The sequence below is a fragment of the Triturus cristatus genome, chromosome 2_2, assembly GCF_964204655.1.
Source record: "Triturus cristatus chromosome 2_2, aTriCri1.1, whole genome shotgun sequence".
Lineage (NCBI taxonomy): Eukaryota > Metazoa > Chordata > Amphibia > Caudata > Salamandridae > Triturus > Triturus cristatus.
In genome coordinates this window covers 291,553,107-291,577,053 of record NC_140582.1, presented here as the reverse complement: position 1 = coordinate 291,577,053, position 23,947 = coordinate 291,553,107, and the positions used below count along the sequence as shown (strand labels likewise).

Sequence of the window (23,947 nt, the reverse complement as noted above, 5' to 3'; positions counted from 1 at the left end):
AATTGGGCAAAGTATACAAAAGATGATGGAGTTTTAGCGTTTCTAGAAAATGGTTCATTTAATTTAGCAGTATTAAGGAACTAAAGAGAAAGGATGATGAGACTAGAACCGAGACCTAGACCTACTCAGTTTGAAGCATTAACAGAATGGGAAGATGAGGTGTATGAAAGAGAGCGACAGCGGAGTGGCGGAAGGTATAAATACATGTTTGTTAGACCATGTGGACAGGAAAATAATGATGACAGAATGAGGAGATGGCGGAGTGCGAATATGGCCGATGGGATGTTATCTATGAGAAATGCTGAAGAGACTAGTGGTAAAAAGTGTACAGAAAAAAGAAACAATACAGGGTCAGAAGGCTACAAGTATGGTGTGAACGAGTCGGAGGATGATGTACTTGAGGACATGTTTTATAAAAATCCTCTCCCGTACCAACCAAATTCTACGTTGTTGACACCAAGTGCGCCAGTAAAAGAGGCACCCAAAATATAAAATTTGAGTCAACACTATCTGAGGTAGGGAAAAATAATTCTTTTAAAGAATCAGAAAATATACAACCTGGTAGAATGACAAATGAAAACTCAGCTGAATTAGCCAGAACTACTCTGGAGTTTACTGAAAAGATTAGGAAATGGACCAAAAATATGGAAGCTGTAACTGTTCCTGTAACAATAGGAGCAGTGATGCCTATTTTTGATAAGCAAAAGGATAGTGAACATTGTCTAACGATCCCTTACAACAGTAATAAGCAAGCCGAAACGGGAAAAAGAGATTCAGGAGAAAATCCATGGGGACAATTGGTAGGAACTTCTGGATTAAGTACTCTTAAAAATTTGACGGTGAATCAGAGCCTAATGAATAAAACACTAATGACAACAGAATAAGTACCAGGATCACCAAAGAGCTTAGAACAAGTGACAAATGAAATAATTCCTGGAGGTCCCACTTCTGATAAATTAAGCGAATGTTTAAGGAGTTTAGATGTGGCAAAATTAAAAATAACTTTAGAAGAATTAATAGTAGGAACTATTCCCACAGAAAAATTAAAAGCACATCGGGATGAAGAACTAATGTTTCTATGTAAAAGTATAACATGGAGAGCGAGAAATTTGCATGAAAAATTGGAAGAAGTGGCAAGTGAAATGGGTATCGATTTTGAGAAAATAAAGTCATTACAGAAACCATACAGAGTAGACTTTGCTGAAAAGGACATTGCGAATTTGAATACTGCAGGAAGATGAACTCAAATTAAAGAGCTAATTGTTTTACTGAGAAAATGGGTTGATGTAGATAAATGGAAGAGCAGGTGGTTTCGGAAACGAGACGATGCAACAGATAAAACGTTTGCAGCTTTCCCAGTAAGAAAAAAAGAGAAAGTGGTAACTGAGTGTCCCATGAGGTAGATTCCAGGAGGAGGATATGTGCATGTCCCCTGGACTACACAGGACATTTTATCATTTACAAATGAATTTCCCCGTCTTCGCGAGAAGCCGGTGGAGTGGTATAGGCAGGTAGACAGGTTTGTCAAATTATCAAAAGTACTGTGAATTGATTTGAATAGTCTATTTGACATAATTGTGCCAGCAGACCTATGGGCAGAATGTAAAATTACAATAGGTTGGCCTACTCAGGAATACCCTAGAGATCCTGAAACAGGTGCCCCTGATCCAGAGGTAATGAATAAATATGAACAGGTAGTTACCTTGCTGAAAAATAAAGTACCTCCAAAAGAAACTGATTGGGTAAAATTTGATAGAACTCACCAAGAAGTAAAAGAATCTGTACATGCCTATTATGAGAGATTGTTATTGGATTTTGTTTCAACAATACAGTGGTGATGAAAATTTGAGTGAGAAAGATTGAAGTCATTTTGTATATCGATTTGTGTACGGGTTGCGACCTGAAGTAATTGAAATGATTAAACAGCATACTGTGGATTGGCAAAATAAAAAGATATATGAAGTATTGAGGCATGCAAATTATTTTAGCTATGAGATTGAAGCCAAAAGAAAAAGCCATGTGGGCTCAAGTTAAGGTGGCAGAAAGACAGGAAGCCCAATTGATTGAACAGACAAATGGCATGAGCCATATGAAACAAAAACCCAATATTGGAAAGGGAAAAGGACAGATTAGTATAGAAGAAGCCAAAAAGAAGTGGCCATGTCATAACTGCGGAAAGATAGGGCATTGGAAATCAGAGTGTAAATTACCCCCAAGTGCTAATGGCGATAATGCATCATTGAATCCACAGGTGCAGAATGAGGTTAGTTGTCAACCACAGCAACAGCAGCAGGTTGTTGCCCAACAGTGTAAGGTGCCAAAACTGCCTTTTCCACAGAGCGTAAAACCTAAGAGATACAGTAATGAGACATAATTCTACAACGAAGAACAGGTAACTAAGCTGCCGCGCTAGTGCAGTTTCGCAGTATTGGCTGCAACGCGATGAGAGTGAGTCAGAAGAGTTATTTACGGTGCCGAGGAGAGGAAGAAGAGTGCGTACTTGGCGCAACTCTGGAAGTAGACCAGAAAGGCCCTTTTGTGGATGGAAAGAAAAATGACGAAAACATTACTTTCCTAGTAGATACAGGTGCTACTAGGTCGGATGACGTTAAAACCCTCCTCTCTTGGATGAGACAATCCAAGTAGTTGGAGTATCCAACAGACAGATAAAAACGTATCTTACTGAACCAGTTAAGGTTAAAATAGGGAAATTTTCCGAGATGCGCCGTTTGTGTGAGACACCAGCCCAGTAAATTTGTTAGGACGGGACTTGTTGTGTAAGATGAACAGCACAATTTTCTGTACTCCTGATGGCATAGCCTTTGAGACTCCTGACGAGGATGTACTGTACAAAATGACTATAGCTAATATGGAACCTGAGGTTACTGAGGCATTTGCTGTATTTGACCCAGAGGAATTGCCTCAAGAAGTGAAGAAAACAGTGAAAACGGAGGTATGGGATTTCACGGGAGAAGATGTGGGATTAATGAGAAATGTAGATCCCGTAAAAATTACTGTAAAGGAAGGAGTAAGTTACCCAAATATTCCGCGGTATAAATTGACACCCAAGATAAATGCAGGAGTTACTCCTATAATAGACAGAATGATTGAACAAGGTATTTTGAGAGAAAATCATGAGTAGTCCATGCAATTCGCCAATTATGGGTCTGAAAAAGCGGAACTTTCAGGATAGTACAAGACCTGAGAAAGGTGAATAAATTTGCTGTATAATGTTGTCCCTTTGTACCAAATCCTTCTGTGATTTTATATCAGATTCCTCATGATGCAGAATGGTACACATTCATTGACTTGTGTCATGCTTTCTTTTCTATTCCATTGCACCTTGATAGCCAACACATTTTTGCGTTCCGGTTTGGCGAACAGACTTTGGCATGGTGCCGAATCCCACAGGGGTATACAGAAAGTCCATCGATATTTAATCAGATTCTGAAGAAGTCCCTAGAAGATTTAAAAATGCCCGAAAGTTCGGTACTGGTCCAATATATCGATGACCTATTGGTGGCATCGAGAACTCGAGAAGCCTGCGTAGTGGATACTGTTGCATTGCTGAATCAATTAGCAGATGGAGGACTTAAAGTATCCCCATCAAAGTTACAATTTTGTCAAAAAGAAGTACAGTATTTAGGCCATAAAATTGAAAAAGGGCTAAGAAAAGTGACTGCAGATAGAATCAGGATAATCAAAGGAATGAGAGCCCCAATGACTCAAAGAGAGGTAAGAATGTTTCTTGGAATGGTTGGATATTGCCATCAGTGGATTAGTAATTTCTCATTGATTGCAAAACCTCTGGTACAATTGCCAAAGAGTGATGTAAAAGACCCCATTGAATTGAATAAAGAGGAGTTGAAGGTTTTTAAACAATTGAGATGGTTTGTGTGAAGCCCCAGCTCTTGGCATGCCTGATTATGAAAAAGAGTTTGAGCTCTATTGCAGCGAAACAAATGGATGTGCGCTTTCCGTACTAGTACAGAAACATGGAAAATTGAGAAGACCAATTGCATATTTTTCAGCTATACTAGATCCTGTAGCTGTGGTATTACCTGGTTGTTTGAAAGCTGTAGCAGCTACTTGTAAGAGCCTGGAACAGATTGAAGGAATTGTGATGGGATATCCTGTGAGTGTTTGTGCCTCATGGCGTGGCGATCCTTTTAACTAGCTCAGTTTATGACGCATAGTCGTCTAAGTATGAGAAGGTCATTTTAGGTGCAACAAATGTGAGCCTTGTGAGGTGCCTTAATGTGAACCCTTCGACATTGTTACCTGATGCTGAGAATGTGGAAGTCAGGGATGATGTGGATCATGATTGTTTGGAAGTGCTTGATTTTTGTAGTAAGCCACTCCCTGATATAAAAGATGTACCTCTGAAAGAAAGTGACTGATGTTTGTGGATGGGTCATGCATGAGAACAGACAAAGGGATTTTGAGTGCTGCGTACGCAGTGTGTACTGTAGCAGCTGTATTGGAAGCATCTTGTCTGAAAGGAGTGAAATCAACCCAGGTTGCTGAACTATTTGCATTAACAAGAGCGTGCAAGTTGGGAAAGAATCAGAGTCACTGTGATTACCGATAGTCAGTACAGCTTTGGTGTGGTGCATGACTTTTAGCAAATTTGGTCCCAAAGAGGATTTTAAACATCGAGTGGAACTACTATAAGGAATGCTGAAGTGGTTGGAAAGTTGCTTGAGGCGATACAGCTTCCGAAGCAATTTGCAGTAGTAAAATGTACTGCACACTCAAAAACTGCTGACTATATATCAGCGGGGAACAAGTTTGCCAATGACATGGCACAATATTGTGCACGAAACCAGAATTCAGTTAATCGTGGCAGGGAAAAAGAAATTAATTCATGTCCCTTGCTTTTTACTAACACTGTGAATACATGGGAGGAGGTAAGGCAGTTACAAGAAGAAGCAGGAGATGAGGAAACGAAACAGTGGATAAAAGCAGGATGTGTACCCCGAAAGACAGATCACGTTTGGGTTTATCGGGATGGAAGACCAGTCATGCCTGATAGGATGGTCTCTACCATGGCACGGATGTATCATGGACAAGCACATGTAGGAAGGGATGCTATGATTAGACTTTTCAAACAGACATGGTATAATGCCAAGTTTAGACTTGTAGCTGAGAGCCTATGTCAGAGATGCCTTATATGTCAGAGATGCCTTATATGTCAGCAATATAATCCTGTAAACGAAACAAGGTACTCAGTTCCTCATATACAGAGAAGAGAGGAAGTGAATGTGAAGAATTAAACATCCACTAGCTACCAGGAGATGACCAAGGGAAGACAAGGGGAATTCCCTTGGTGGAACTAGAGCTCTCACACACCCAGCTAGCTAGGTGTCATGCTTCATCACATGGAAAATGCCCCTCGTCAAGTCGGCGCTGCAATACTTGACGGGCTCCCGAAACCTGGGCTCTTTATCGGGGATCTTTTGTTCCTGCCGATTGGTGCATGGGGGTGAGGGGCCTAGTGTGTGTAGATGTAACAATGAGTGAGATAAAAAGGGTCAGTTAGTCCTAGTCGGTATTTATTCAGAAGGTAAGCTACCCTATTAAAAAATAATATAGAGTGGCTGTGTACTAGAGATAATGTATCTAGTCATGTAGCTCTACTCTAGGGGATCAACATGTTTCATGCCTTGTGTGTCACGAGGATCTGGTCAATTCTTCAGGATCAGAAAATCTATCTACACTACGTGGTAGCGTGCAGTCTACCTACCACGTCCTTAGGTCCGTGACGGGTGGATCAGCAAAAAAGAAGCAGCCTTCTTAAACGCCACAGAACCCAGGACCCCCTACTTTTATACCTTACCTAAGATACACAAAGGTAAAACCCCGGTCCCTGGACGTCCCATAGTCTCGGGCATTGGCTCAATACTTGAGCCCATTTCTAAGTTTGTTGACCACTTCCTACAACCCCTGGTGAAAAACACACCATCTTTCATAAGAGATACGACTGATATCCTCAGAATAATTGAATCAATGGAGGATACAAACAATATTGACTTTCTGATCACCCTTGACGTAGAGGCCCTCTACACTAATATTCCCCAGGGAGATACCCTGATAGTTGTAGAAGCGGCCCTGAATTCCTTGGAGTGGCATTCTTCTACTCCTTTTACGTTTATAATGGAGTGTGCATCCCTATCTGTAACTAAATTTTTTTTTGAATACAATGGACAACTATACCATCAATGCCAGGGCACTTCGATGGGAAGCACCTTCGCTCCCAGCCTGGCCTGTTTGTACATGGCAGCCTTTGAAAAAGAAATCATCAATAATGACAACAACCCGTACTTCCAACATTTAAAACTCTGGAAACGGTTTATTGATGACATTTTAATTTTATGGCATGGCTCCATTAATACCTGCAATGCCTTTGTACAATGGATCAATCAGCAAAACGTTTTTCTGAAATTCTCACATACCATTTCAGACACCGCTGTTGCATTTCTTGACTTGAACATTAGGCTCACGGAGGGACAACTCTCGACGTGCTTATATAAGAAACCTACAGATCGCAAAAGCCTATTCTTATATCAAAGCCATCACCCCAGAGCTCTGAAAGATAACCTACCCTTTGGTCAGTTTCTGCGCATTAGACGCAACTGTACATCTACTGACGACTACAAAGTAGAATCTGCCACTCTAGCTACCAGTCTCAAGACTAGAGGTTACCCCTCTAAAGTTATCAAGGACTCAATGAAGAGAGCTAGAAATAACCCTAGAGAGTCTTTATTAGAGGTACACCGTAAACCACCAGATGATTTGATCACGTGTCACCTCTTACACACCTAATTCTGCCCCAACCAAGAAGATTATTTTGAAACACTGGGGCATTCTAAACACGGGAGACCTACAGATACCAAAACCGAGATTTGCTTACCCTAGAACTTGCAGCCTGAGAGATATTCTGATTCACACAAGACCTAAAAATCATACCAATTCATCACAAACCACCCTTTGGGGCTTACCACCTGTTAAGGGACACTATCCCTGCGGCACTTGTACTGTTTGTAAATATACAACAATAACTAAGGAAGTCACTTTGCGACCTAATTTTAAGTGGTGTATCCAAACACATACCAACTGCAACACCAAACAGTGCATCTACTTGATTACCTGCCCATGTGATTAACAATATATAGGTATGACCATGCGACCGGTCAAAACCCGCATAATTGAACACAGGAGTAACATACGGTGTCAACGGGCCACCACTAGACTATACAGACACTTCACTGAGGCTCAACACTCCCCTGATTCAATACACTGGATTGTACTGGAATCCCACGTACAGATCTCCAAACTTTCTCTGTTCAGGATTGAACAGAGATGGGTACATAGACTAGCATGTCACACTGAGGGTCTCAATGATGATATTCCATTGAGTTCCCTCCCCTAAACTGGAGTTCTTTCTTGAGCCTTGTTATTGTGGCTATTCACGTTTTTGACTCCATTACTTGTTACAGACATCAATACACACAATCTCCTAGTGGGTCTGTTCTCCTAATCAGATGCCACAACCTACCTTGTAATTTGGCATCTGAGGTGGATCGATATAGTACTTAACTAGGCTACAGTATTACAACCCTAGAGAGCACCTCTATAGGCAGATGTACTCCTTACACCGCCAGACTTCATGAGAGTACTGATGTAGAGGTTGTTCCGACCTTACCTCCCTCCTTATTGTTTTACTATCTCATGTTACTAGGAGACAGTGTTTTAATGTAGGGACCTACATTGAACTTTGCGTACCCTTTCTTTATCCGCATGACTACCTTACTTGATCTAAACTTCCAACCTGCACCAATATGGCCGCCCATTTGTTTACATCATGTGACGTAACGTAGCAATCATATGCGTTACCATGTTGCCATACGCCCTCTACGTAGCAGCGCAATTGACTCTTTCACAGAGTATATCTTCCCGCTAAGACCGCCGTCAGTCACCACCCCGGTTCCTGACGGTTTGGGTAGGTCATCCTGCTTTGCGTGCTTCCACGCTGGTGAGTACACCTTCTTTTGGATCCTGCCGTCCGTTCGTAGTCCGGTAAGCAGTACTCAGGATTCCATGGTGAGTTTCTCCGCCTATGCATCCTTCCTCCCCCACCGACCTGATCGGACTTCAGTTTGCGGTGGCATATGCACAACCCTCGCCTAGGCACCGGATACCGGTCGGTGATCGGTCTGGAGTGGGTCTTGTTTTGCATTTGACGCAGCTACCTACCTGATGTTACGCTTATTATAATTTTCTGTAGTACCATTAGAGGTTTATCTAATTAGCCCTTTGTGACCACCTCGTTTACATTGATACATTTTATGTTTTACAGGACCCAATCGGTGTCCTTTTAGTTTCCGCCAGAACTGTTGCTAGCAATTTCTAGTAACGCACTAGGCGAGTCCGGCCTTGCGTATTTCCATTTATTTTTGCCAGCTAGTCAGCTGTTTTAACAAAAACCTTCCTTCTCGCTCCCCCCCCCCCCCGTTTTCACTACTCACACTACTACTCACACACGGCCCTGTAAGGTACCTCACCATATAGAGTTCTCAGTTTAACTACTTCTGGCACGGTGTTTGTGATAGTCATTTTGTCACACCAGTAATCCAACTTTATCATATCAGTACTATACACTGTTGATAATAAGAAGAGACGTTTTAATTATCTTACATTTTCTCCACAGGTCACGGACCTAAGGACGTGGTAGGTAGACTGCACGCTACCACGTAGTGTAGATAGATTTTCTGATCCTGAAGAATTGCCCAGATCCTCGTGACACACAAGGCATGAAACATGTTGATCCCCTAGAGTAGAGCTACATGACGATACATTATCTCTAGTACACAGCCACTCTATATTATTTTTTAATAGGGTAGTTTACCTTCTGAATAAATACCGACTAGGACTAACTGACCCTTTTTCTCTCACTCATTGTTACATCTATACACACTAGGCCCCTCACCTCCATGCACCAATCGGCAGGAACAAAAGATCCCCGATAAAGAGCCCCGGTTTCGGGAGCCCGTCCAGTATTGCAGCGCCGACTTGACGAGGGGCATTGCTCATATGATGAAGCATGACACCTAGCTTGCTGGGTGTGTGAGAGCTCTAGTTCCAAAGGAATTCCCCCTTGTCTTCCCTTGGTCATCTCCTGGTAGCTAGTGGATGTTTAATTCTTCACATTCACTTCCTCTCTTCTCTGTATATGAGGAACTGTGTACCTTGTGTCGTTTACAGTCGTTTGGGGCATGTACACTGGACCTCAAGTAAACTAGCCCCTGTTGTCCCCTCTTTTTGTATTATAGCATTATAATCCTGGCAGGAAGAGAGTGGTGAGCCTAGGAACGATAGGACGAGAAGGAGGGACTTTCACCAGAATGCAGATTGACTTCATTGAAATGCCCCCCTGCAATAGACTGAGATATGTTCTAGTGGTAGTTTGCCTATTTTCACGATGGGTGGAAGCATACCCGACTAGAAGGAGTGATGGAATTACTGTAGCAAAACTACTATTGAGAGAGTTCATTCCCAGATTTGGTTTACCAGTCACGATCGAATCAGATAGAGGAAAGCATTTTCATAATGAAATCATGAAACTGATTTGTGAAGCATTGAATGTACAACAGAAACTGCATTGTGCTTATCGCCCAGAGGCTTCTGGTGTGGTGGAACAAGTAAATGGCACCATTAAAAATAGATTGAGAAAAATGTGTTTAGCCACAGGTTTGAAATGGCCTGATGTCTTGCCTCTAGTGCTCATGACTATTGGATCTATCCCTGATATGAATACTGGATTGAGTCCCCATGAAATAGTAATAAGGAGGGCAATGAGACATGCTTTCATTCCTGTCAACAAACTATTGCCTATATCGGATGACTTGGTGTTGGATTATTGCAAGGGGTTGGCTGATTCCGTTCATTCTGTGTTTCATCAGGTTGGATCGAATGCAAGCACTCTTGAAAAGAAGCCAGCTCATGATCTAAGTCCAGGTGACTGGGTGAGAGTTAAAGTGCATAGAAGAAGAAATTGTCTGGTCTCACGGTGGGGTAAACCGCGTCAGGTAATCTTGACCACGACGACAGCTGTGAAATGTGCAGGAGTGAAGAATTGGATTCATGCTAGTCATACCTTGCGAATTCCTAATCCAGCGAATAACAGTGAAGAAGAATACTTTGAAGAATCTGATACCAGTTCCGATTCAGAAGAAACAAGAACAAGACCAACTCCTGAAAAGGGGGAGTTAGAGTCAAGTCCAGTTATAGCACCAGAGAATCTACCATTAAGGAGATTGCAGATTTCTGACACTAGCTCAGAGTCAGATACATAACCAGTACAAGTACATAAAAGAGTAAACGAAAACAGTGAAGAGACTGTCAACGAAATTCTTGATAAAGAAGCTCCACATGTAAAAACGAGAGAAATTCCACCTGTGATCACAGAGGTAGAAGGTGAGGTACTAGATACAGAGAGAGAGGGGAAGAATGTTGCGGAAGAACCCAGAGGAGGTGTAGGGAAACCACACATCCAGGTAGAAGAAGGGACAGTTAGTCAGCAGGAAGATTGCGTGGAAGAAAGACAAGGAGGGACAGAATTAGATAAGAAAAAGGAAGTTGCGGAAAGAAAAATTACTGAAAGTAAGAGTCAAGGTGGAACTGAATCTGAGGACAGTGACAAAGTACAGGAAGGTCGAGTTCTGAGAAAAAGAGCATGGAGAACTGAGAGAATTGAAAAATGAAGTAAGTTGAAAAGGCCAGCAAAGGAGGAAGTTTGGCCAAACAAGATAAAGAGATTAAGATAACGATTGACACGAGTAAAGTCATCTAGAGCTGAACAAGTGAATGAGGTGTCTAGCCAAGAGAAATCAAAAGACATTGAACAGACACCGTCAGAGAAAGGAAAACGGACTAAGAAACCCAACCAGAAGTATAAGTCACCAGAATGGTCATACGTGGCACTTCCTGAAGTACAAGAGGAAGCAGACAGCCAAGGGGATCTAGGGGTGACTATACCAGAAGTGGTTGAGAAAGACGAAGAATCGGAAATCCTGAGAGTTATCTTGTCCGACATCGGGGAAGAGACGGATGTTCAGGAAATTCTGAATCAAGACTGAGAGTAAAGTGAAAGACGATCAAATGCCAAATTGAGGAAACCGAGGTGTTCCAGAAGAAAAATGTGAAAATACTGAATAAAAGACATAACCGAAATGAACCAAGTAGGCGCCTAAAGCCTTGGGTTTAGACAAAACTAGTTGTGTGTAGACGAGGCGAAGTCAAAAGACTGATCATTTTCCGAAATGGCAAACACAGAAAGTAGAAAATCTACATGTGTGTTCCTTCGAAGCTGGTGCAAGGTGTGTTGCTGTTGTACAGGATTACTAATGCTTCGGTGGAGTGCGTTAGCTTTAATAGTTTCATATAAAGTAACGTTTGAAACGATAGACTGTCATTGCGAGAATAAGTCTGATGTAAAAAAGATTCATGATATTCATACAACTAAAGAAATAGATAGAACTTGCTTACATAAAGATAGATCCATAACTGATTTTTCTAACAATGTCTTCTCAAAGTTGTTGCATGAATATGTAAAAACCATGGATGTGAGAGACTGCTACGTCTGCATGCAGTTACCTGCATCAGTGTCTGAGGGAGTTACTTACCATCACCTTCCAGTGACATATGGAATAACATGTAGTGTATTAGCAAGTTTGTTTTATAAAAGTGTCGGTTCCAGGCGAAGTCCAGTGGAGTCCAGACTGTCGAAGTGACATGGTTTCAGGCTTGAGTCTTGTCCCACAACAAATCTAAGGAACCACCCAGAGGTAAGCCCTTAAGTACCGTAGTGAAAGGGTTGGAACGACTCAGGGGTCCCACCAAAAGGAGGGGCCAGACAAAGGGGAGGATACTCCCATGTCCTTTGTCCAGCTTCGTGTCAGAGCGGGAGTCAAGGGCTCCCTGAACTGGCTCAAACTGGAGTATGCAAGGAGGACACCAAATGTGCCTTTCAAAGCACTCTGGTGGCACTGGCAAGTACCCCCACCGCAGCCCAATACACTAACTCCTGTCTGGAAGGTAGTCACATCTGTCTGCGACAGGAAACCTATTCTACCTTCGATTGCTCGAGCTTGGCTCAGCAGAAGGAGGGTAGAATCAGGTCCGTGGTCGGCAGCAGCACTAGGTTGCTGTCAGACCCTGAAAGGCTGTTACCGGTAGTACTGGGGGGTACCCCAAGGGAGCCCCACAGTACGTGGGATCATGCTTCCAACCCTGGAATCGGTGTAGGGGTATGATTCCAAAATGTTTGATACCAAACATGCTCGGGTTCGGCACAGCCACTATATAGTTGCCCATTGCGTAATGACGGATGGCCACTATATGTATGAAAATGGCTCACTGCACTTACAAAGCCTGGAGAATCGACTCCAGGGTTTTCAGGGGCGATCTGCTCATGCAGGGGCACACACACACCTATAACCCAGCACCCTGCCTTCAGGACTGAAAGGCCCGCCTTAGGGGTGGCTTATAGGTTTTTAGTGTAGTGACCTCAGATATAAGGAAACATATCTGTCAAATGGTGCTAGCATCAGCGTACACAGGCTGCAATGGCAGGCCTGTAGTCACAATTTGAGTGGTTTCTCATGGGTGGCATAATACATGCTCTGGGTACCTAGGTACCATATACTAGGGACTTACAGGGTGACACTAGTAGCCAATTGTGGAGGTACAAAAGTACTAAGCATAGTCCTATCAGGGAAGAAGCACAGTGACCGGGGTCCTAATTAGCAGGATCCCAGTCAGACTAGTCCAAAAAGATATTGATACTTGCAAAAATTGGGGGTACAATGAAAGCAGATCCTACTTTCCTACAGGTGCCCATTATGGCCATAGAAATAGTTAGTCCCTAGGGGAAGGATATTGATCATGCCCTAGTCTCCATTAGTTGGGGAGGAAGTGGGGAGAAGGGGTGGACTCAGAGCATAAGCTGGTGATCCCTGAGGGTGGGAGTCAGATCACTTTCACAAGGTAAATGTGAATGGGGTCCCTGTCACTGATCTGAGGGACAATGAAGTCAGACAGACCAGTGTAGTGGAAAGGCTGATTTCCCCAGAGCAGTACACCGGTCAGGTGTGTAGGGTAACCAAGGACCAGAGGCAGGTTTTGTATACCTTAAGGCCATAGAATCTCTGGAATGGGTGGTGAGGTGACCAGAGAAGGGTCATAGTTAGTCTCCAGATGCCCATTGACTGTTCTGGGGAATACGTTGCTGCCAGTGAAAGAAGAGCTAGGAGGGACGACCATCCAGGTCGTCCTGAAAGCTCAGACATCTGGACATACCACTTCCAAACTGAGGGTACAGAGGCTCAGATGGAGGGGGAGGAAGGACTCGCCCTTGACTCGTGTACAACTTCAGAGTACACATCCTGGGCTCAGTGACCAGTCTCAGACTACCACACCTGGACTGGTGGGAAGGAGTGTGGAAAAAGGGTGCCTAACATCCAGGGCTTCTGCCCCCCCCACTCTGAGAAACTTCAGGGGTCAGAGAACCCTGGATGGCCTGGGCCCTAGCTCTGGGTGCTAACAGTGGCCAGTCACCTCTGTTGGTTGCTGTCCTCATAGCCAAAGTGTTCTTTAAGTTGGGGAACAGAAGTCTGACCGAAGGACTAGAATGGGCCACATCACTTTGCTGGCCATTGAGGTACTATCTGCCAACTGGGATGCATCTGTGAACAAGTTAAAATTAGGAGCTGCACAGATTTAGTCCATAGATGAGAACAGTTCCCCCTGGGTCAGTTCAATGGCTCAGGAGAGTGTAGACAGAGGAATCCAACTGAGTTTAGAGGGGAAATAGAACTAGCACAGGCCTCTGCAGTAGAGGGTAGTTGTGTGCATGTTCTATCATCTCAACAGGTAAGTCCATATAGGTATTGATTAGTCTCTCCTGGCTTTAGGCTGGAGGAGGGTCATTTTGGACCTGGCCCTCTCAGAAGGGTAGCGTCCAAACATTTTAATTTTTATCCGTCATTTTTTGCTGAATTAGTTTTTGTTGGCCTTAGGACTATGCACTTTACCACTGCTAACCGATGCTAAAGTGTTGTGCTCTCTGTTCTAAACATGATTGGATTGTAAATTAAATGCTACTAGTAGGCCTGCAGCACCAACTACGCCACCCACTTTAGTAGCACTTCAAAACATGTGTCCTGGAAGTGCCAATGCAACCTGAATGTAGTTTTAAACGGCCATGGCGACTTGACATTTAAATCTCCTTGCAAAGCCTCAAACTTGCAATGTATTACTTATAAGTCACCCCTACAGTAGACCCTAGGTAGCCCAATGGGTAGGGTGCTGTGCAATCAAAAGTTTGGACATATACGTTTAAGTTTTAAATGCCCCACTAGTGAAAAACTTTCAAATCAGTTTTTCACAACTTCAAAGCCTATATCTCCCATAGGATAACATTGGAATTGCTTTTTACATTTTATAAGTGTGATTTATAAATGTGAAGAGATTACCAGCTCACGTTTGGTATCACAGGAATCTCTATTTACAATCCTAAATGATGGTGAAGCTGGATGTTAAATTGCAGTTCCGAGAATTACATTTTTAGAAAGCTGGCATTTTCCTGCTCTTGCCCCTTTAGTGCATGCAGCCTGTCTTGGGTCACATAACTGGGTTGGCTGATAGTTAGACTTTGTGAATGCCTCCCAGACACTCACACAATAGGGAGGATTAGGTGTGCCTAAATAGGACATCTTTTGGCGGGGTAAGGGGGAAAGGCTGATCGCAGCCCCACTTACAACTAAATCATCTGTGTGCTGCCTTCACACAAAGGGCCCAACAATCCTGCATTGTCAGTTCAGCCAGTTAGGAGGCAGGTGATTCCATGCACTTCTAAACCACTGTACAGAAGCTTCTCCCATCCTTCAGGACCAGGTTGCCAGAGTATAAAAGTAGAACCTCAGACATCAACTCTTTAGTACACGTCTAGACCTGTGGATACTCGGTCAGGAAGAAAGACTGCTGTGCCGCTCCAAGGACTGCCACTCCACTGGACTGCTACTCTGAAGAACTGCTGACCTACTGACCTCTTGCATGGGGAGAACAGGGCCTGAAGCCTCATCTTGAACCCAGGAACCCAGAGTGACTCAAAGGGCTAGTCTGTTGGCCTCCTGATCTGAATCTTAGGGACATAAAAGGCTCCTCAACAGCTCCACGACCAGTCTGCAGTGGCTCCCAAGTAGTGCCTCTCAGGTCCTAGACACTTTTTGAAATCAAGCCTTCGGTCTCTTTGCAACCGGGCCTGTTCACACAGGAACCGCACAGCTTGCTCCAAAAATCAGCGCAAGCCACTGACAGCCTCTTTGCATAGCAAGTATCGACTGCCCGTGGAGGACCACCACTGCGAAGCACCAGCCCACCCGTCTGCAACACCCAGCTTGCTCTTCCCGCCACACAAACTGCCACCCGCGATGCTCTCTTTGCTACTCTCGACCATCTCCAACACAAACGAGAGAAGGTAAATCTTCAACAGGACTAATTTGGGACTGTATACGACCCACACTCCATGGTCAGCCTGAACATTTCACTTTGATCTAGTCCAGCGCCCCCAGATAGCCACAGTTGACGCTTTCTGTTTCAAGGCACCATTTAACAATTTATTCTTTAAACAATTATAACTCCAGTTCTACTGATTAGATTTTGTTTACTGCTTGAGCGGTTGAATAAATGGACAAGTTACCTACCTTCGGTAACGCCTTATCTGTAGATTCCTTACAGTAGAATATCCAGGCGTCAAGCTGGATCCGGAAACTTTAGCTTGAGCAATACCCTTGTGCGCTGGTAGGTGGCATAGAGCCGCTCCATGTGCCGTCTGAGTCATCCGTGCCAGAAGAGACATCCGCGTCACATATATAAGCACCACCACGGCATGCTGAAATCCGTTACTTTGCACGACTTTCCACACCAGTAGCATGGAGCCATGAAGTGCACTGACAGTGGTGTATATGGAACAACTTGGGCCCTGAAAGCGATAAGTCATGACCCGAAAATCCTGTCTGCAGTGCAGGAAGGATAGGAGGTTCAGTAAGTAATCTGCAGCTAGACTGTCTCTACCAGATAAGGTGTTACTGAAGGTAAGTTGTCCATCTGAAAGACATCTAGCCGCAGATTCCCTACCTTAGCGTAGATGCCCCAGCAATACAGTCCATGGAGGAGGGACTGATGCAAAGTTAGACCAGGAAGTCCTGCAGGACAGTGCAGCCAAAAAGGAAGTCCCTGTGGGCTTGACTGCCCACGCAGCAGTGTTTGGTAAATGAGTGCAGGGATGCCCACGTTGCATCCTGACAAATGTTGAGGACTAGAACACCTTGTTGCAACGCCTTGGTAGCGGCCTTGGCTCTGGTTCAATGCCCTCTTAGGCCTTCAGGAGGCTGCTTCTCAGCGGAGCGGAGCAGATTTCGATGCGGAGGATGACCTATAGTGAGCTAGTTCTCTTCTGCACTGCACGACCTTTCTTTGATCCAAAGTACCCCGCAAAGAGTTGGCTGCCCACTCAGAACTCCTTAGTGAAGTCAAGTTAGAATGACAATGCTCTTTTTGGGACCAGACTGTGAAGTCACACCTTTTCTTTATAGGGGTGCGGAAGAGCATAGAAAGTGGGCAAGGTGGCAGACTGCTACAAGTGGTAAGAAAGAGGACCTAGCGCGAAGCACCAACTTATCAGGATAGAGGATCAGGTAAGGAGGCTTGGATGACAGAGCCTGCAATCCGCTCACCTTCCTGGCAGAAGTTATTGCCACCAGAAAGACTGTTTTGATGGTAAGCAGCCAGAGGGGGCAGTTGTGCAGAGGTTCAAAAAGAGCACACATGAGGAGAGTGAGAATGAAATTGAGCTCCCACTGAGGCATTATGAATGAGGCAGGTGGTAACATATGTGCAAGCCCCTCAAGAAACCTGTTCATAACAAGGTGATTTAAATAAAGAGGGTTGGTCTTGCAGGCTCAAGAAGGCAAAAAAGGCAGAAACTCTTTAACTGCTGACATTGTGCGCTCTCGGCGGAAGTAAACAGATCTAACCATGGCTTTACCAACTTCTGAAAGAGACCTTGTGCCACGTCCGGATGGATATGCCATTCGTGATCCGCTAGGCATCGACGGCTGAGTTTGCCCGACCTGACATTCAGAAAACCTGCCAGGTGTTGAACCACCAGGGGGATGTCCATCAGTTCCAGCCATATCCAGAGACTCACCATATCCAGAGACTCATAGCTCTTGACTGCTTGTTGCAATACCACATGGCAGTGGTGTTGTACGTGATCAGTGAACCCACTGCCCCTTGATGGAAGGGAGAAAAGGTCTCAACGCCAAGTGAATCACACGGAGCTCCAGCAAATTGATGTGCAGTCCGGATTCGACCGAAGACCGGAGTCCTCTGATCTTCACCTCTCCCTGATGGCAGCTCCATCCCAAGAGTGATACATCTGTCACTACTGTGTGATGTGGATGGGGGAGGGAGAGGGGTATGCCGCTGCTCCAATCGCTGTCGGACAGAGGGACCAGCAGGTCCTGTGGAGGTCCATATGTGATCTGATCCATGTTGGAAAAATTCCCTTGATACTGCGCCCATTAGAACTTTAGGTCCCACTGCAGACCCCACATATGTCATCTGGCATGTGTTACTAGCAGGATGCAGGAGGCCATCAGGCCCAGCAGCCTCAGAGTCAGTCTCACCAAAAATCCAGGATAGAAGCTGAAACATTAGTATCGTAGCCCTAATAGCCTGGACTGGCCGTTCGGGAGGATAGGGCCGAAACCACAGTGTGTCCAGAACAGCTCCGATGAAAGGGATGATCTGACAGGGAGTCAGGGTTGACTTTGGCACATTGATAGTGAACCCCAGGGAAAGTAGGAGTGTTGCAGGGATTCTGCACATATACAGAACTATGCGCAGGAAACCAGGACCTCAGTGTGTAGTGGTGTACCAAAATACCCACCTCGGTACCCAGATCTCCTATCCGACAAGCTATAGTGTCTTATTCGTTCTCCGTGCTACAGCGAAGCTACCAATGATTAGACATCCTACAACATGCTACTCCGTTCCTCTCAGGATACGTGGGAACAGGAACACTTTCGTTCAAACTCTCGTACTTGTCCACAACATGAGTAAATAGAGTCGAAGTATAGTTTAAAATGTTTATTTTAACTAACGTGCTTTATAATGCAGTACACGAACCAATACTAGCAGCAAAAAGCATAAAATCAAACAAAACAGCACAGTTACAATTCCATATATAACAAAAGGGGAAATCAGATTATAATGATAGTGGAAACAGGACTATAGCACCTTGCCACCCTCCCCGTGCTAGAAGCTAGTTTATTGTAATTATAGAAGACCTCCAGGCTTTGTCAGGGGGACCCCATACCTCCGAGTTCAGATGCAGGAATTTACATCTCCGGACAGACACAGCTCTCCTATCCTGGAAAGCGTTTTCTCCAAGTGTCTTAACATGCATGCACAGCAATATAAAAAGCACCAGATTTCCAGGGTTGCAGCTGTGTTCTATGCTATGACTATGGATGAGAGACTGACCAAAGCAGTTCAACAGAGTTCATTGTTTTTTTACCTTGAACATGCTGTGCAGACGAGGAACAGTGTTTTCAACTAAATATATGAAATACAGACAGTCCTCATGTGAAAGCGAGCAAGAAAAGTGTTTACGAGAAATGTGCCATGTAGTAACGTGAGCAAAAGCGGCAAAAATGGCGGCCAAGCATATAGTAACATGCTAACTTAGCAATGTACTCAGGTGTGTCCATATCCTCACTACAGGAGGTTCACTGTAGTCTGGAGGTGGGAGAAGACAGCCTAGGGTGAGCTTGCCTTTAACAGCCAGTTGTCAAGATGAAGGAAGACTGGCACCCCTGATCTGCGCAGATGAGCTGCGTACACCGCCATCACCTTGTTGAACACCCGAGGGGCACTGGTAAGGCATCTTGAACTTATCCTTTTTGAGGAAGTAATGGAGGGTTTGCAGATCCAGGATAGGCCCTTGTCCTTTTTTGGGACCAGAAAGTAGCGAGAATAGCAACCACAGCCTACTTCTGGCACCAGAACCCTCTCTATGGCTCCCTTGACCAAGAGATCCCTGTCTTCCTCCTGAAGCAAGCTCAAGTGATCCTCCACTAGCCGGTCGTAAGTCAGCGACATGGAGGGAGGAGTCGTCATAAAAGGTCCGGACTATCTGAAGAACCAACTTGTCCGATGTGCTGTTTTGCCAGTTGTGGCGGTGATGACTGATCCTGCCACCAACCGGCCGCTTCTGATCCTGAAGGGCTTGACTAGGAAGGTTTAGAGGCTGCAGGGGGAGAAGTGGACTGGTTGGATCTCTGGCAACCTGATCCATGGGATCAGGAGGCTGCTGGGATACATCTGGTGCAACTGAAAGCCTCTTTCGAGGCCAAGAAAGTGTCAAAAAGCAGATGGGGGATGGGCGGTCACAGAGAAGCTCAAGGACTTGCCTGTGGCCTGCGAGTCCTTAAAGCACTCAGGGCCATGTCTGTCTGGTCTCCAAAGAGACCATCAAAGGGCATGTCCATAAGGAAAGCCTGGCTATTCTCAGAAACGCCAGAAGTCCGCAGCCAGATATGGTGCTGAATAGTCACTGTTTATGAAACTACTCTACCCAGCAAGTCAGTGGTGTCAAGCCCACAACAAATGGTGAACTTGGCTGCATCTCACCTGTCCAATAGCGCTTGGGAGAGAAAGGGCTGGATTTCCTTCGGAACCTGTGGCAGCACCTATGCAACAGTTTCCCACAAGGAGTAGGCCTAATAGGCATGCAGTGTTCACTGACCACAACGCAAGGCTAGCAGAAGAGAAGTTTTTTGGGGGGGAGCGGAAGAACGCCTCCAGTTTGACTTTAAGGAAAAATTATGTTTTGGTTACTTCAGTATATTGAGGATTGAAGTAGTTCGACAAATAGTATCTCAAGTTTATAGACACTTTGAACAGGCATTTAAAGTGCCTGGTGTTGAGACCATTAAATGGTAAATGTATGGATGTAACTGGGCCTTCTACCATAATTTGAGCGACTGTCATTAATCATAATTCCGACTGAAACTGCATATCCATTAATTAGACTGCTTTAGGGCCCTATTCAGGGGTCGACTCATGATGAATCAATTTTCATTGCGTGTTTTCAACTGTAGACAATAGCAGTTGGACAAGAATGGGTGGAATTCTTATATAAACCGGTCCCAGAATGCTTGTTTCGGTCCAGGAAAGACATGGCTTGGCAGTTCGGGCTGGACTGTTCCCATGAGGCACAGGGTCAAGACTGATTTGCATATAGCTTTGTCTGAACTGGGGTAGCGAAGTGAGCTAAAGAACGATGATGGATTCAATCCAGATCTGTGACTGGGGGTGAGTGTCTGAAAACATTCAGTGCTCTGTCTTTCATCTCCTTGTGTTTGCTTTGTTCGCCCTAAGTTGGCAGGGCATGCCCAGACGTAGGTGGCTGGTGAGGGCTGTTAGCCTGAAACCAGTCCTAGGATGCTTGTTTCTGGTCCAGGGAAGACATGGCTTGGCAGTTCGGGCTGGACTGTTACCATGAGGCACAGGGTCAAGACTGCCACCCCAGTTCATACACATCTAAATGCAAATCAAAGTGAGCTAAAGAACGATGATGGATTCAATCCAGATCTGGGGGGGGGGGGGGGGGGGGGGGATTTGGAGTGTTTGAAAAGTTTCAGCGCTTTGTCCATCATCTCCTTGTGTTTGAATTCTTATATCGACATTAGCAATTGTATAAGTCAGAAAAAAAAGTAGGATTCTTTAGACACATTTAAATTACAGTATATTAGAGACACCAAGGTTCAGTACCTGCACAAACAATAGGCTATGAGTGAATGCACTGGCTCATACAGATGTAAAATGACAGAACCTTACTTACAGCTACATGCTGCCCTGTAAAATTATCTCACTATGTGTTCTTAATGGATGAGGGGGGACACAATGAATAATAGGGAGGGTCACAAAACTTAGAAATGGGAACTAAGGTGTGCACAAGTGATAATAGTATAATGCGGCAAACAGTTTGGGGGATTCGTGGAGCCGGTGGGAACTCTGACGTCAATTCGAAAGAATGTTCAGAGCACCACCACAGAAAAACAGTATCAAGGTCCATAGCTCTAGCGGGTACGTTCAATTGTATTCAGCAGCAAGCCGCAAAAAGTACATAAAGACAAGAGGTTGATTCCATATTGTTTTTTCCAAATGTCCAGTTACGTATTGTGATAGAGAGTGAGGGTAGCCAGGGACCTGAGGCCTATAAATTTAACACGGTAAGGGAGGTTCTATTCACCCAGTTCCTAATACTGTATAACCCAATGCAGTGCAGAGCTTTATGCTTCCCCCCCCATCTAAGTAGTGCTTTACAACACAGGCAGAGAGACGATGGTGCTGGGCCTTCCAGTGCATGGTTAGTAGAAGCTTGGCCAAAAGGAGGGTGAGATTGGCGGATTGCACCCATACCCTGCGATTTCTCAGTGGAAAAAAACAAAGGTAGTAGCCTCCCATGAATTTAATGTGGTGAGTTCTGGGTCTGTGCTCAATGAAGCATGTACTGCATGCCAAAAACTTGCTACTTTAGGGTGGGACCAGAGCATGTGCTGGAATTCAGCAACCCGGGTGAAACATCTAGGACAAGTGAAATTGGATGGGGGGGGAACATATGATTTAGTCAAGAGGGTGTAAGGTATGCCATGTGAAGGATCATATATTGGATATTTTTAAAACCATCATTCCTCGAAACAGTCTTAGGCTTCTCCAGGGCTCTAGACCACTCTGTGTTGTGAAGAGGCCTTGTTGAGTACTCTGCCCAGAGGCAGCGGATGTGAACTAAAAAGATTACCACATGTTCCCTAATAGCTTTGTATAGTGTATATGTGATGAGACGTCGCCCCTCCACCCTATAAAGTATCTATCACCGCATAGGTAGGCAGTTCTTCATCTAGTGCTTCCCATATTGATCGGAGTGCCACCAGCAATTGTGCATATGTTCGGAACTGTCACGGGAGAATATTCTAGTCCTGACAAATTTGTTCAAATGTAAGGATCTGGGCATCTTGGAAGAGGTCTTCCACGGTTTCTAAGATGTGTGCATGCCATCCCAACAGCTGCTCATCCGTTAGCGGACCTAAGGGTCCCAGTAGGCCCTGGAGGGGTATTTTGGGGAAGTATGGGTGATTTTCATTGTGAGCTGGAGAACTTAAGAGACATTTTCAGGCGATCCAACTGTGTAGGAGCCAAGAGCAATGTATCTTGATAGTGGGGTGTAAGAGCTGGCATTTTGGAGAGGAGAGGACTGTCTCAAGTGCTATTTATGTCAACGATCTGGAAACCCATTGGAGATGTACTGCTAAGGAATACGTTTCACAGCATTGCATACCAATCCCACTTTGACCTGCTGGCAACTGATTATTTTGAAGAGCCACACGTTACCTCCCATCGTGCCACAGCAAGTCCCCCAACAATTGATTTAAATCGCAGACAAAGCGACGCTGAGGAAACACCAGTACATTTACAAATAATATAGCAGGTGAGGACGACCATTTTCGAAGTGCTATCCTGCTTCTGAGTGCAAGGGGGAGCCATTGCCAGAAGCAGATTTGATATCTAAGGGTTATGTCAGCACATTTCAGGTTACCCTTAAACATGTCTTTTTTGGAAATGGTATGGACAAACCCCCAGATAACTGTTTGCAGCTGTTCTCCAGGCTAGCGCAGTGTCACCCATTTTGATTGCCTGAGGGTGGACATTGTTGCGAAATGGAAAGGTGCAAGATTTCCCTCAGTTCACTTGTAAGTCAGCTGTTTCCTCAAATTCCAGGAAAGTAGACGATATTGAGGATATGTTTGGTGTTGTGTCTTGGATATACAAGTGATCTGCATAGGGCGACACAGTGTGTGTGGTACCGTCAAGAGGGATACCCCACTGCTGGGCTGACTCATGAAGATGTGCTGCTCAGATAAAATCACAGATAGGATTATAACCTAGGCAAAGCACTCTGGTAAGTGAAATGGTGCACTCCCAAAAAATTCTCTACCAGACTAAACAGTAGTTTTTAAAAAAGACCGAACTTTCCTTGAAGGAGGTTAAACATTATGGTAAATGTTTACATTTTCATAGTACACATAATAAAAAAACAACTGGAGCTTGCATCAACAACTAACTTCCATAGTCAGGTAAAATATCAATTACATGTTACCATTTCACAATCCACAGCAAATACTCCATAATTTCCATCAGCTGGAGGTGGTTTTTTAAAGGTCATCATAAAGCCATCCAAGTTATCCTTTTGCCCTTCGTGGACATGTAACTATAGGTGGGAAAGAAAAACACGCCATTGTGGTATTTGGTTATTTTTTGGTGAAGGAGCGGTTTACGGACAAATATCATTCACCTTATCTAGTCAGTAAGTACAACAATTGATTTTTGCAGTTAGTTGTGGACAGATCATACCTCTGAGTGTTACCCAACCTTCGACCCCATCGAAATCCCAGGAAACATAACATTTGACCCCAATAACCAGAAACTGCTATGAAAAAATATTAATTTTATGTGGAAGCAAGTGCTCTTCTACTGATACCAATTTTGCAAATATTTCAGGTAGACAATCAAGGTATATGATCTCTACGAGAAAAAAAGTATCACCACAGAATAGATCTTTAGGAACTTAATTAACATAAGTCTGGTCCACATCTTAGTGACTTTGATGCAAGCAAATGCTGCAACTATCTATTGCCCAAAAAGATTTGAAAATGTAATAGAAAACAACTTTTCTTAATGAAATATTTGTACAAACACAAATATGGCTCCAATAAAAAAAGGAAAATTCTACTTAACCAGTATGCATCTGTTCTTGGCA

General features: G+C 44.3%; 1 protein-coding gene across 3 annotated transcripts in view; it reads right to left on the bottom strand.

The window, feature by feature from the left end:
- LOC146862153 (RNA exonuclease 1 homolog) overlaps window positions 1-23,947 on the bottom strand; it is a 919,286-nt gene that overhangs the window by 211,614 nt on the left and 683,725 nt on the right. For all 3 annotated transcript variants that reach the window (XR_014978103.1, XM_085641330.1, XM_085641329.1), the window contains one exon: window positions 23,288-23,398. Coding sequence is in view for 2 of the 3 variants with exons in the window: in XM_085641330.1 (XP_085497456.1) it covers window positions 23,288-23,398 (111 nt within the window). In the remaining variant the exon portion in view is untranslated. The remainder of the gene's footprint in view (window positions 1-23,287; window positions 23,399-23,947) is intronic.